We start from the raw sequence: 13,663 nt of genomic DNA, 5'->3' as shown, positions 1-13,663 counted from the left end.
CGGTCACCTCTGGCAAATGAATTTGTAGACAGTGACTTTTAGGCAGAGCAAAGCCCCTTTCACCCAAACAAGCCAGGATTTCAAAAGCAAAACAAAACACCTTCATCCTGATTGAGGCCACAGGTGATAGAATTGAACTTCCTGATGTATCGTAGTTGACATGGCTGACTTTGCAATAGGTCAGCAGTTTCAATTCTCTCGCCCGTGGCGATAGACTTCTAGATAGACTTCTGCTCAATTCTTTCACCAGAACAAAGGTGTGTGGGTGTTTTAAAAGAAATCACAGTACATGTGTTAATTAATTCACCAATGCTGGGACGTGTGCTGTCACCTATCTCCTGTTCTGTCAATAGCCCCCCTGGCAATAAAGCAATTGTCACGGTCTATACTTTCTGTGTTTTATTTCCCTCTGATCCACTATTGATTATCCCCTCACTCCCCAACCATGTGTGTGCATGGGTGTATCAGGATAACACTTCATGCGTCTGAGAGAGGGTTGGCAAAATAAATGTTGTGAGTCTTTAAGGCGCCACAAGGCTTTTCCGTGTTTTTGCGGCAGCAGATTTAACACAGCTGCTCCTCTCGAAATGTCGGCCTTACAGCAAGGGCGGGCAGACGTCCGGTTTGTGGGATCTACTTCTGTTTTCTTCTTTTACTAGGACCCTGGCGCACAAGACGCGCGGAATATAATTTCGCAGAACTTAATTCTGAGCTCAGGAATTTGGGATCCGCCAGGCGGACCCTGGCGCAAAAGACGTACAAAATGTAATTTCGCAGAACTAATTCGGAGCTCAGGAATTCGGGATCCGCCAGGCGGAGCCTGGCGCAAAAGACGCACGAAATATAATTTCACAAAACTAATTCAGAGCTCAGGAATTCGGGATCCGCCAGGCGGAGCCTGGCGCAAAAGACGCGCGGAATATCATTTTGCAGCGCTAATTCAGAGCTCAGGATTTTTTTCAGACGACCGGAGCTCACGGTCCCTTCCACGTAAAAATCCGTTCCTGGTTACCCCCGACCTTTTTCTTCATTTCAGCGGTATAATTTGGGGGCAGGTAGAGAGCCGTGTTGCGGTTGCTGCTGTTCGATCCCTGGGAGTCAGAAATCCTTGCGGATCCACTGTGAAATCACCCGGAGAACCAGCGATCGATTCCAGACTACCTCCTTACACGATTATTTTAAAGACTATAACTAGCTCAGCCTTCCCCAACCTGCAGCCCTCCGGATGTGTTGGCCGACAACTCCCAGCATCCCCCAGCCAGGCTGGGGGATGCTGGGAGTTGTCGTCCAACACACCCGGAGGGCTGCAGGTTGGGGAAGGCTGAACCGGACGGCGCACATGCAGCGTCTTAAATGCTTGAAAGCTCTGTACAGATGTGAAGCGTTGTTATGATGAACGGTTTGTGCTCATCTGTTCTGTGTCTGTGTGTGTTTCTTTGGCCTTAGGGGCTGGCTGGAACGCGAAAGTAGGTACGGCCTTCAGGAAGGACACAACTGGTTTCTTATTGCAATGCCGTGGTGGCAGCAGTGGAAGGAATATGTCAAATATGTAAGTCACGCATCGGGGCTGTGGGGAACGGGAGACAAGGTGGTTGAATCAGCAGCGGATGAGCAAACAGAGGGAGACAGAGTGGGCCGTTCAAGTGCCCCCTACATCCATCCGGAGAAGGCCGAAACCACCAACGTGGCCTCGTCCGGACATTTTGCTCCAATCCCCATTAAGCCCCCTTACCCATTTTTTGGGTGGGTATTTTCCTCCCCTGCTCCATTCATTGCTTTTTCTAGAGCCCTTTGTGTGAAAAAAAAATCTCACTGGTTCTTTGCTGGCTTTTGCATCATTTTGCCTGTTCTTAAGCTTTCTAGAGAACCAGTGTGGTGTAGTGGTTAGAGCGTTGGCCTGAGACTCGGGAGATCCAGGTTCCAGTCCCCATTCGGCCATGAAGCTTGCTGGGTGACTTTGGGCTAATGGCTGACTCTCAGCCCAACCCACCTCACAGGGGGTTGTTGTTGTGAGGATAAAAATGAAGAGGCGGAGGATTGTGTACGCCGTCTTAGGTTGGAGGAAAAAAGGCGGGATACGAATGCAACAAATAAATAGATAATAAATACATTTACTACCGCAAGATGTAGTGACGGACACCTGTTTGGTTGGCTTGAAAAGGAAGTTGGATCAATTCCTGGAGGGGAAGGCGATCAGTGGCTGCTGGTCCTGATGGCTAGGTGCTCCCGCCCATATCAGAAGCACTGTGCTTATGTACACCATGTTGCTGGGGAACATGGGCAGGAGGGTGCTATCGCACTCGTGTCCTGCTTATGTCCAGATTCCAGCTGGACATCAGGAAAAACGTCCTGACTGTTAGAGCAGTGCGACAATGGAATCAGTGACCTAGGGAGGTGGTGGGCTCTTCTCCCACACTAGAGGCCTTCAAGAGGCAGCTGGACAACCCTCTGTCAGGGATGCTTTAGGGTGGATTCCTGCATTGAGCAGGGGGTTGGACTCGATGGCCTTGCAGGCCCCTTCCAACTCTGCTATTCTATGATTCTATGAAGGCTATCCATGGCTACTAGCCCTGGTGGTTATGTGCTACCTCCAGTATTCGAGGCAATAAGCCTGTGTGCACCAGTTGCTGGGGAACATGGGCGGGAGGGTGCTGTTGTACCATGTTCTGCTTGTTCATCCTTGGCTGGTCGGCCCCTGTGTGAACAGAGTGCTGGACTAGACGGACCCCCGGTCTGATCCAGCAGGGCTCTTCAGATGTTCTTATGAGTTCTTTTGGAATCCAGTGGATGTGCTGAATATTGAAATACTGGTCTCTGCGTTGAATATTGAAATGTACCTGCCCGGACCCTAAGGTCACCGGCTGCATCTCGCATTTTGTCAGGAAGCGATGCTGGGTGGAAGAGAATTTTAATAAATCCAGAAACTCCTCACCTCCGAGGGAATGGTGCTTACGGCTGTGGGAAGTCCTAGGCCCTTTCTACGCCTTAGGATTATCCCAGGAAAATGGAGGGATTGTCCCGGCCTGCTCCCGGGATCGCCTATGTGTCATTGGGATGCCCAGGGATGATCCCGGGACAAAAGGCAGGTGTAGAAATGGCCCTAGTCTCCTGTCTCCGCTCCAGCCCTGCCCTGCAACTCAGCCCCCTCTTTCTCTCCCCATTTTAGGACGCTAGCCCCATCGTGATCGCGCCTTCGTCCGTCTTCAACGGAGGTAAGAATCCGCTCCCGGCTCCCGCAGCCCGTACGCCGGAGCAGGGAGAAGACAAAACGGGCGCTTTAAATTACTTCCCTGCCACCGAAGAAAAGGGTTCAGATAACATTTCCACCGCGTCCGAAGCCTCAGAGACCGCTGGCAGCAGTAAGCATTCGACAGCGAACACCGCGTCCCGTCTTGTTTCGGAGGAGGATTGAGTCTAGATGGGGCGTTTCGGGGGGGGGGGGGGCGGCTGCTGGGGCAGGGAAGACCGTCGAACGGGCAAAACGGACGGCTAGATAACAGCGTAAAGATAGGGTGACCCTATGGAAAGGAGGACTGGGCTCCTGCAGCTGGACAACCCTCTGTCAGGGATGCTTTAGGGTGGATTCCTGCATTGAGCAGGGGGTTGGACTCGATGGCCTTGTAGGCCCCTTCCGAGTCTGCTATTCTATGATTCTATGAAAAGGGGATTTCAGCAGGTGTCGTTTGTATATATGGAGAACCTGGTGGAATTCCCTCTTCATCACCACAGTTAAAGCTGCAGGAGCTATACGAGAGTGACCAGATTTGAAAGAGGGCAGGGCTCCTGTGCAGCTTTAACTGTTGTGATGAAGAGGGAATTTTACCAGGTTCTCCATATATTTATTTATTACGTTTCTATACCACCCAATAGCCGGAGCTCTCTGGGCGGTTCACAAAAATCAAAAACGTTCAAAGTATAAAACAGCAGTATAAAACCATCATATAAAATACAATATAAAAGCTCAACCAGATCAAAACAGCAGCAATGCAAAATTACGAATTTAAAACACCAAGTTAAAATTTATTTATAGACTGTTAAAATGCTGGGAGAATAAAAAGGTCTTCACCTGGCGTCTAAAAGCATATAATGTCGGTGCCAAGCGAACCTCCTTAGGGAGCTCATTTCACAGCCGGGGTGCCACAGCAGAGAAGGCCCTGCTCCTGGTAGCCACCTGCCTCACTTCCTTTGGCAGGGGCTCGCGGAGAAGGACCCCTGAGGATGACCTTAGGGTCTGGGCAGGTACATACGGGAGGAGGTGTTCCTTCAGATAGCCTGGCCCCAAGCTGTTTAGGGCTTTCAATGTTAATACCAGCACTTTGAATCGGGCCTGGACCTGGACTGGCAGCCAGTGAAGCTGGAAAAGGACATATATACAAATGACACCTGCTGAAATTCCCTTTTCAATACAACTGTTAAAGATACAGGAGCCCGGTCCTCCTTTCCATAGGGTCACCCTAGTAAAGGGAGCAAGCAAAGCGGCAACGGAGGATACAGTGGCTCTGTAAAGGGAGGGAGGAATACGCTGTCATTTGAGGGAACGTCTACTTCAGTCGCACCGTGAGGACTAGGCTCTTGTGCCAAAGGGAAAAGGGGTTTGACGGAGGGATTTGATGGAAGAGAGGGAGGCTAGTTGCTTACATTCTCTAGCGTGTTCTTAACATTCTGCCGCGCCCCCGCATCACACAGGAGAGGGCGGGGCCATGCAGAGGAGGAGGCGGGGCCATGTGCCCGAGCGGCCGGCTCCCTTCTGCGTGCCTGTTTGGGTTCTCCCTGAATTCCACGCGGCGAAATCGGGCCCCTTGTGGTGCGAGCCGGCGGCGGTTGGCCGCGTTCGCCTGAATTAAAGAGCTCCTTTATTTCCTGCCCGATAAATGAGCGGCTGCCCTCCGTTCCTATGGAAAAAGAGAAAGCTCTGTCCATGGGGAGAAGGTAGAAGTGGGGACGTGTGTGTGTGTGTGTGTGACCTAGGGGATATGACAGGTAGCGATGTGGATCTGCCTCCCCCCCCCCCTTTCGTTCGCGGTCTTTGCAATACCCAGACCTGTGTCTCCGTGCGGAAAAGGGCCGCTAAAACGATCCAGGCGGCCGGAGCATCTCCCCTAGGAGGGAAGGCTGCAACAGCTGGGATTGTTTAGCTTGGAAAAAAGGAGGCTAAAGGAGACATGATAGAGGTGGACGAAATGATGCCTGGTGCGGAGAATGTGGAGAGGGGGACCTATTTCTCCCACTCCCAGAATACTAGAACCCAGTGGAATCGTCCCTTGAAAGCTGATGGGGGGGGGGAGATTTAGGACAGAGCAAAGGAAGGACGTCTTCACATGGCGCAGAGTTAAATTGTGGAATTCGCTGCCGCAAGGTGTCGTGAGGGCCACCAGTTTGGAAGGCTTTTAAAGGAGGTTGGATAAGTTCTTGGAGGAGGAGGAGGAGGAGAAGGCTATGGATGGCTATTAGTCGTGATGGCTCTGTGCTGCCTCCGGTATCCGAGGGAGTGAGCCTATACCCACCAGTTGCTGGGGAACATGGGCAGGAGGGTGCTGTTGCCCCGTGTCCTGCTTCAACAGCTGGACTAGACAGACGCTTGGCCTGATCCAACAGGACTCTTCTTCTGTTCCTGTGTTCTTACTTCAGCCGTTTCAGATAAACGTCACGCTTGTGCAGTGAATACTTAATACTTAAAAGGTTGTCGCACAGAGGAGGGCCAGGATCTCTTCTCGATCCTCCCAGAGTGCAGGACACGGAATAACGAGCTCAAATTAAAGGAAGGCAGATTCCAGCTGGACATCAGGAAAAACTTCCTGACTGTTAGAGCAGTACGACAATGGAATCAGTTACCTAGGGAGGTTGTGGGCTCTCCCACATTAGAGGCCTTCAAGAGGCAGGTGGACAAGCATCTGTCGGGGATGCTTCAAGGTGGATTCCTGCATTGAGCAGGGGGTTGGACTCGATGGCCTTGTAGGTTGGTTGTTTTATGATGGTTTTAATTTTTGTGAACCGCCCTGAGAGCTTCGGCTATTGAGCGGTATAAAAATGTAATAAATAAATAAATAAATAAATAGGCCCCTTCCAACTCTGCTATTCTATGATTCTATGAAAGAAGGGCCAGGCACTGCTGTGGAACGCTGCTCGAGCCATGAGGTCTCCCACCCGCTGCTTTATAAAAATGCGCCATCGCTTTTCGAAGGCCTCTTTGAAAGCAGGAGGGACCACCTCATTCAAGGCTAAAAAAGAAAAGGAAGGAAGACCCAGGCCCGTCTTTAAAACACCCTGCTCCCCCGTCCTGCATTTCGGACGGCCGTCTTCGCCTGCCTCTCACAACCTGGGCGCGCCGGATGCTGACGTTCATGCCCTTTCCTCCGCGCTCGGTAACGTTTCTCTTCGTCCCGTTTCTCTCTCCCCGTCCAGATTTCCTCTACGCCGCCACGCCGAGCGCCGAGATGTGTTTCGCCCGGCAGCTGAACTCTTCTGATAACAACAACCAATGCCTGCTGGGCTCGAATGGGAATATATTGCTGCACCTCCATCCGCAGCGGCCGGGGGCGATGGACAACCAGCCGCTCGTGACGCAAGACCCGATGAAGGTGGGTGTGCCGGCGAAGGCCCGGAGGAGGACTGCCCGCGTGCCCACGGACGGTCGTTTCTACCCTCCCCGAATCTGGTTTATTTCAGGCATTTCTATTCCACCCTTTGTCTCACGAGATCCCAACGTAATTTATTTACTAAAGCCTTTATATCCCGCCCTGTATCACAAGGATCTCGGGGGGCGGCCTGCAGCTAAAATCACACACGTAAAATAGAACAATAAATCTACGCTTCTAAAACGAATCAAACCATTCATATGTTAAAACCTGTATGATGTTTGAAAACAGTATAATCCAATCAGAACAAGTCAGTGGGCGGGCTGGTGGATTTAGCCATCAAAGGCTTTGTTAAAAAGCCTTGTCTTAACCTGGCGCCGAAATGAAGCCAGTGCCGGCGCTAGTCGGGCCTCCAAGGAGAGGCCTCCAAGGAGAGGGCGTTCCACGGCTGGGGTGCCACCACAGAGAAGGCCCTCTCCCATGTCCCATCATAGCGTATATCTCACGTTGGTGGGGCACAGAGAAGGGCTGCTCTGACAGATCTCAGGTCTTCGGCAAGCAGATATACGAAGAGGCACTCCCTTAAGTATCGAGGTCCCAAGCCGTTTAGGGCTTTAAACATTACCAGTACCTTGAATTCCGACTGGAAACATATAGGCAGCCAGTGCAATTCCTTTAAGTCCGGTATGATCATAAATAACGATTTGAAAACCGAAGACAGTGCAATTAATTTCCAACAGCCGTAAGGAAAGACCGCAGTTCACGTTTCAGTTCTGATTTCAGTTACAATGGCAGGCTAAAAAGATACAGCCTAACCGAGCCTTGAGAAGATTGTTAGGCGCCAGGCATGGCTGTTTAAGGGGGCGTTTCAAAACCATGGTGCCACCATAGAGAAGGCCATGTATAATTGCACAGCGCACTTCTAGCACGGAGGCCTCTTGGAGCAGGGCCCCAGCAGAAAATCGTTAGACAGGTGGGCGGAAGGTAATGTCCTCAGATATTTTGGACATCCCAGAACCCCTTGCCAGCACAGGTCAGTGGCCTGGAACGCTGGGAGTTGAGATCCAGACGATAACTACTTTATGCCCTGTCTTAAGAGATAGGCAGGCTGGTATGGGAAGAGGCATTTTTCTCAGGCTTTGGGGTTCTCAAGATGTTTGGAGTTTTAAAGTTAAGTATCTGCTCCTCGGGTTGGTTCCAGAAGTGGATAGGCAACCATTGCATAGAATCATAGAATCATAGAATAGCAGAGTTGGAAGGGGCCTACAAGGCCATCTAGTCCAACCCCCTGCTCAATGCAGGGTTCTTTTCAGTTCAGTTCTTTTCAGTTCAGTTCTTTTCAGATTGGAGGGGTATGAGCCATTCTGGCAGGACCCAGTTAAAAACTCTGGCTGACAAATCTTTGGAGTTGTCTTCAAGGGCAGCCCCATGGAGAATGCGTGACAGTAATCCAGCTGGGAGGATATCAATACACGAACGCGCTGTGGTTGCTCTTGGCATGACCAAGCGTTGCAAAACATTCCTTTTTTTTTTTTAATGCCAACGTTTGCAAATCCCGTTGCGGGCCTCTTGTGGGTCCGCATCTTTTAAGGCTGGCCTTGCTAGTCAGTTCCAGAATTTTGGTTGCCAGTGCCTCGTTCGGCCCCACGCCATGGCGACGGTTCAATTCACCCTAGAGAAAGCGGGGAGGGAACCTCAGAATCGACAGATCCTGGAGTCTGCCGCCAGGTCAAGTGGGCAGAGTTGAAAGGCGGTGGGAGGCGGTCCGCCAGACCAGCCACTCGCCGGAGGTTACAAGTTGAAGACCCTCCCTGGAGGAGGGATTTGGTAAAAGCCAGTCTGGCACTGCAGGAAACTGCCCGTTTAGTTGATAGGCAGCTAATCTTGCTTCATTAGTCTCATTGAGCTTAGAGGATAGCTCCTAGTGTTCACACTCCCTTCAGGTGCGAAGAGACGTCCGTTTGCTGAATAAAGCTTTGTGGATTGCACAACGGACCTCTTCGTTGCCTGACATCCCGGCGGGGAGGGCTTGGACTCCTGACAGGTGGGCCGCCAGACGTGTTGGCCTACAATCCCCACAATCCCTTGCCATTGGGTGGGCTGACTAGCGCCGATGGGAGTCGTAGGCCAGGTCATACACGGATGCCTCATCATGATGCCAGAGGTTATGTGATAAGAAAGGTAATTCTGATGGTTCTTTTTTTAGAGGCGGTGTTGTCTTCGTTTTAGAGGTGACTCTGACCCTCCTCTTTCTTTTCTTTTCAAAGGCTCCATCCTTGACCCTGGAAGGCGGCCGGCTCAAACAGTCTCCCCTGTTAATTCAAGGGAGGAATTACGAAGTCGTCCCGGAACCGGTGTGGAGGGCTCTTTACCACTGGTACGGTGCAAACCTGTCTTTACCGAGACCAGTAAGTACCGAAAGGGGGTGCTCTCCTAAAGTCCTCGCTCTTCGCCTAGGTCGCGAACGGCCACCCGTTATTAGCATCTCTGTCCACCGATGAAACTCTCGCCGGCCCTTTGGCCCTGCAAGGGCTGCAGGGGAGGCGGCCACGTGTTTGCTGAAGATACATCTTCAGCATTTAATGCATTTTTTAAAAAATCGATACTTTCCTGCAGTTGTAAAAAGCAATTGAATAATCAGACGCTCTAGTTCAGCCTTCCTCAACCTGGGGCGCTCCAGATGTGTTGGACTACAACTCCCAGAAGGCATCCCTTCTCCGTCATGCCCCCCCCCCTCCCCCTGACTCTGGAATGAGTTCCCCACTGAGACCCACCTGGAGCCAATGCTGTCATCCTTTCAGGCCAGGCACTTAATAGCATGTGATGGGGGCATTTACGCCAGCCATCCAAATGGGTCTAGTATTTAATTGAAACTGTTTTTCGCTGTCTAAATTGTTTCAAATTTTGGGGATTAATTTTTTTACGCTGCATTTTTAATGCTGCGTTTTACTGTCTTAAACATTGTAAACCGCCCAGGGAGCTTCGGCTATTGGGAGGTGTAGAAATGAAATAAATAACGATAGGAATAATAATCACCCCGAACAACCCCCGAACAACAAATCATGGGTTCTCAAGGTGGCTGGTTAACAAGCCTGGTTAACAAGCCACCCTGGGTTCGGACAACACGCTAACCCCCGTAGTCCAACAAACAACCCATGGTTCAACAAACAACCCATGGTTCAACAAACAACCCATGGTTCAACAAACAACCCATGGTTCAACAAACAACCCATGCTTAACCTCCGAGTGTAGGTTAGCGTGTTGTGCAAACCCAGCCGTCGGGTCTGTCTCTCCAAAGTAAAACGAATCCAGCAGAGCGCTCCGTGACGTCGTCGTGCCACGACACAGGCTCTTGACAACAGGCCTGTCCACGGACACTCCCAGCTCAAGCTAAGCGCCACCGCTTTATGAGCCTGAGGGGAGGGTTAAACAGGAATGATTTCAGGAATGCAATGATGCGCTGTGAATTATATGTGCTGCTGGTGAATTAACGTCAGAACGGGTGCTCTATGTCTATAACGGCAGATGATAAATGCCAAGGAGACACGTGGGATTTTTGCGGTAGCAAAACAAACTGAATAAAAAATGTAGTTCAGTGTTCAGTAGTGGCTAGAGTGTCAGACTGGGAGTCGGGAGATCCGGGTTCTAGTCCCTACTCAGCCATGGAAACCCACTGGGTGACTTTGGGCCAGTCACAGACTCTCAGCCCAACCCACCTCACAGGGTTGTTGTTGTGAGGATAAAATGGAGAGGAGGAGGAGGATTATGTACACCGCCTAGGGTTCCTTGGAGGAAAAAAGGCGGGATATAAATGCAATAACAAAACAAAAAAAATAATAAAACTTTCCAGACCCTTGTTAAAACCTCTCATCCAATCCTTTCTCTCTTCTCATACATGCTTTCCTTTCTCTCACCCCTTCACTCTTGAACTTTCTTTATTATAAGGATTGTTTAATATACACCAACTGACTCTCTGCACACTGCACTCAAAAGGCAACCCTCTTTACCCCGATCCTCTAATTCTCCCCTCGAACCCAAGTACTTTAAAAACACCCCCCCCCCAATCAGCTCAGTGATTCCCTTATATATCCTCCTCCCCCTCCTAAGATATTCAGTCTCCCCCCACTCAGGTCAACATTCTAAACACAATAGACTTACAAACCTAGACATACATTAGGGAACTATTTAATAGGGATAAATGCCAAGTTCTACATTTAGGAAATAGAAGCCAAATGCACAGTTACAAGATGGGGGATACTTGGCTCAGCAATACTAAAAACGAGAAGGATCTTGAAATTGTTGTAGATCGCAAGCTGAATATGAGCCAACAGTGTGATGTGGTTGCAAGAAAGGCAAATGCTATTTGGGGCTGCATTAATAGAAGTATAGCTTCCAAATCACGTGAGGTACTGGTTCCTCTCTATTCGGCCCTGGTTAAACCTCATCTAGAGTATTGCGTCCAGTTCTGGGCTCCACAATTCAAGAAGGACGCAGACAAGCTGGAGCGTGTTCAGAGGAGGGCAACCAGGATGATCAGGGGTCTGGAAACGAAGCCCTATGAGGAGAGACTGAAAGAACTGGGCATATTTAGCCTGGAGAAGAGAAGACTGAGGGGAGACATGATAGCACTCTTCAAATACTTGAAAGGTTGTCACACAGAGGAGGGCCAGGGTCTCTTCTCGATCCTCCCAGAGTGCAGGACACGGAATAATGGGCTCAAGTTAAAGGAAGCCAGATTCCAGCTGGACGTCAGGAAAAACTTCCTGACTGTTAGAGCAGTACGACAATGGAATCAGTTACCTAGGGAGGTGGTGGGCTCTCCCACACTAGAGGCCTTCAAGAGGCAGCTGGACAACCATCTGTCAGGGATGCTTTAGGGTGGATTCCTGCATTGAGCAAGGGGTTGGACTCGATGGCCTTGTAGGCGCCTTCCAACTCTGCTATTCTATGATTCTGTGATTCTATGAACTGACTTGGGTGTAACACCACAGTCCCTCCTTTTCTTCCCGCAGGTGATCAAAACCAAGGCGGCCAACCTGCCAGAATTGGAGCTCTTCCCCCGCTACCTGCTCTTCCTGCGACAGCAGCCCGCCACCCGGACCCAGCAGTCCAACATCTGGGTGAACATGGGTATGATGACCCTGAGGGTGTTTCCTCACCATTTGCCGAGAGGTAACGTAAGAATACAGCAAGAACCCAGCGGCGTGGGGTCCGGAGGGAGGCCGGCCCCACCGCCCGGACCACGCCGCCCACGCCCCGTCGCTTGCAAATTGTTCCAATGAAACCTTAAAACAGGATTTGGTGACGGGTAACCGCTCCGCCGATGAACGGAAAACTCTTATCAAAAGTCTCGTCGACACGAGAGGCGTTTTCTTTCCTCCAAAGCAGCCTCCCGGCTCCCATCGTCCCCAGGCAGCAGGCTCTAAAGGCATCCTAGCTGATGAGTTCTGGGACTTTTCGTTGAGTTGAGGAACCAGCCGGAACACGGATAAAATCAAAAGCAACAGCTGGGAAGGGAAGATACACGTTGCTTTTGATTTTAGGAAGCTGAGAAACGGTGCCGTTACTAGCAAGGCTCACTAGCTAGTAATAATAGCCAGTATTCTTGTTTTACAAATTCTGCCTTTTTTTTCAAACTAGGAACACACACACACAAGGTCCAGCAATGGGGGCCAGGTGTAAAATAGCACCCCAGGAAGGCAGGGGCAGAATTGTAGAGCAAGGGGTGAGCCTCCAAGCCCAGGAATTTGTTTTCTGGAACAGACATATATAAAATACCATAGAGCTGGAAAAAGGGCAGAAAAAGGCAGCCAAAATGATCAAGGTGGTGGAGGGAAGGTTACAACAGCTGGGATTGTTTAGCTTGGAGAAAAAGAGACTGAGGGGGGAGACAGGGTAGAGGTGTACAAAATCATGCCTGGGGTGGAGAACGTGGAGAGGGAGACATTTTTCTCCCTCTCTCATCATACTAGAACCCAGTGGGGTCATCCCATGAAGATGATTGGTGGGAGATTTAGGACAAAGAAAAGGAAGGACTTCTCCACACAGTGCAGTCCATGCTAGGCATAAGGGCAGGCCCTGCTTATTAATACGAGTCACTTACCTTTTCCTTTATTAACAGGCCAGGAGTTGATTTAGTTCTGGAGGGGCAGCCGTGTTCTAGAAATATTCCCAGCATCTTTTCAGTTTCCCTGGGGTGCTTCCAGACGAAGCTACCAATCAAAAGGCACTGTGCGCTGAACGGATTTGGGGGGGTGGAAAGAAAAAAGATGGCCGAAGCGGCGGGAAAGCGTGAGATGGCGTTGTCGGGGTACCCCGTAAAATTCTGTGAATGGGGCCGGGTGATTGTGCGATAAGAACAGACGAAACCCGTGCTGGATCAGACCACAGGTCCATTTCGTCTATGCTCCCGCCAGTAATCAGAGACAGTAAGCCTGTGTGCCCCAGTTGCTGGGGAACGTGGGTGGGAGGGTGCTGTTGCACCGTGTCCTGCTTTCTCGGTCCCTGGTTGGCCCCTGTGTGAACAGAGCGCTGGATTAGACGGACCCTCGGTCTCATCCAGCAGGGCTCTTCTTAAGTCCTTACCCTCCAATGCATTTTGAGCGTTTTAAGACCGATACTATGATTCCATGAAGCGTTGGAAGGATTACTTTCAGCACATTTGGAGGGAGATAAGCGGCCCCTGCGGAAAGAACTTTCCAAAAGCACGTTGGCCAAAATAAAAGCTTTTTTTCGGGCGCCGGAAGCGCCATGCCCTTCTGCTGTTGCGTTTGCTGCGACACAAACGTCCTTGGAGGAATGCCGTTGCATCCGCGCCGGCCCTCCGCGTTCCGCACACGGCCTTCCGTGCTGTTGAGGACCTGGAATCCTAGTAGGCCGGACTCTGGGACGGAGAGCTTTGATGGACCATCGACTTTTAATAAGAGTTTGCTTAAATGCTCATGCTAAACCTTCCGCTTCCTTGGGTTCCCCTCTGCCCCACTGCTTGTTCCGTGGAAAGGGACCTGTCACACGCCCCGAGATCTTCAATAATCCGTGACTGTCCGCTTGATTATCCAGTTCTGAGAAACGAGCCAATTGACCACCAA

At 50.7% G+C, this 13,663-nt stretch overlaps 1 protein-coding gene across 2 annotated transcripts in view; it reads left to right on the top strand.

Moving 5' to 3' along the window:
- USP32 (ubiquitin specific peptidase 32) overlaps nucleotides 1–13,663 on the top strand; it is a 136,487-nt gene that overhangs the window by 89,628 nt on the left and 33,196 nt on the right. The window contains exons 12-16 of one of the 2 annotated variants that reach the window (XM_063146607.1): nucleotides 1,447–1,549; nucleotides 3,167–3,359; nucleotides 6,403–6,578; nucleotides 8,843–8,983; nucleotides 11,588–11,705. In XM_063146607.1, coding sequence (XP_063002677.1) covers nucleotides 1,447–1,549; nucleotides 3,167–3,359; nucleotides 6,403–6,578; nucleotides 8,843–8,983; nucleotides 11,588–11,705 — 731 coding nt within the window. Of the gene's footprint in view, nucleotides 1–1,446; nucleotides 1,550–3,166; nucleotides 3,360–6,402; nucleotides 6,579–8,842; nucleotides 8,984–11,587; nucleotides 11,748–13,663 lie in introns of both variants that reach the window. The other variant, XM_063146606.1, reaches the window with a different exon arrangement.

The sequence above is a fragment of the Elgaria multicarinata genome, chromosome 22, assembly GCF_023053635.1.
Source record: "Elgaria multicarinata webbii isolate HBS135686 ecotype San Diego chromosome 22, rElgMul1.1.pri, whole genome shotgun sequence".
Classification (NCBI taxonomy): Eukaryota; Metazoa; Chordata; class Lepidosauria; order Squamata; family Anguidae; genus Elgaria; species Elgaria multicarinata.
This window is presented reverse-complemented; position numbering and strand designations above follow the sequence as displayed.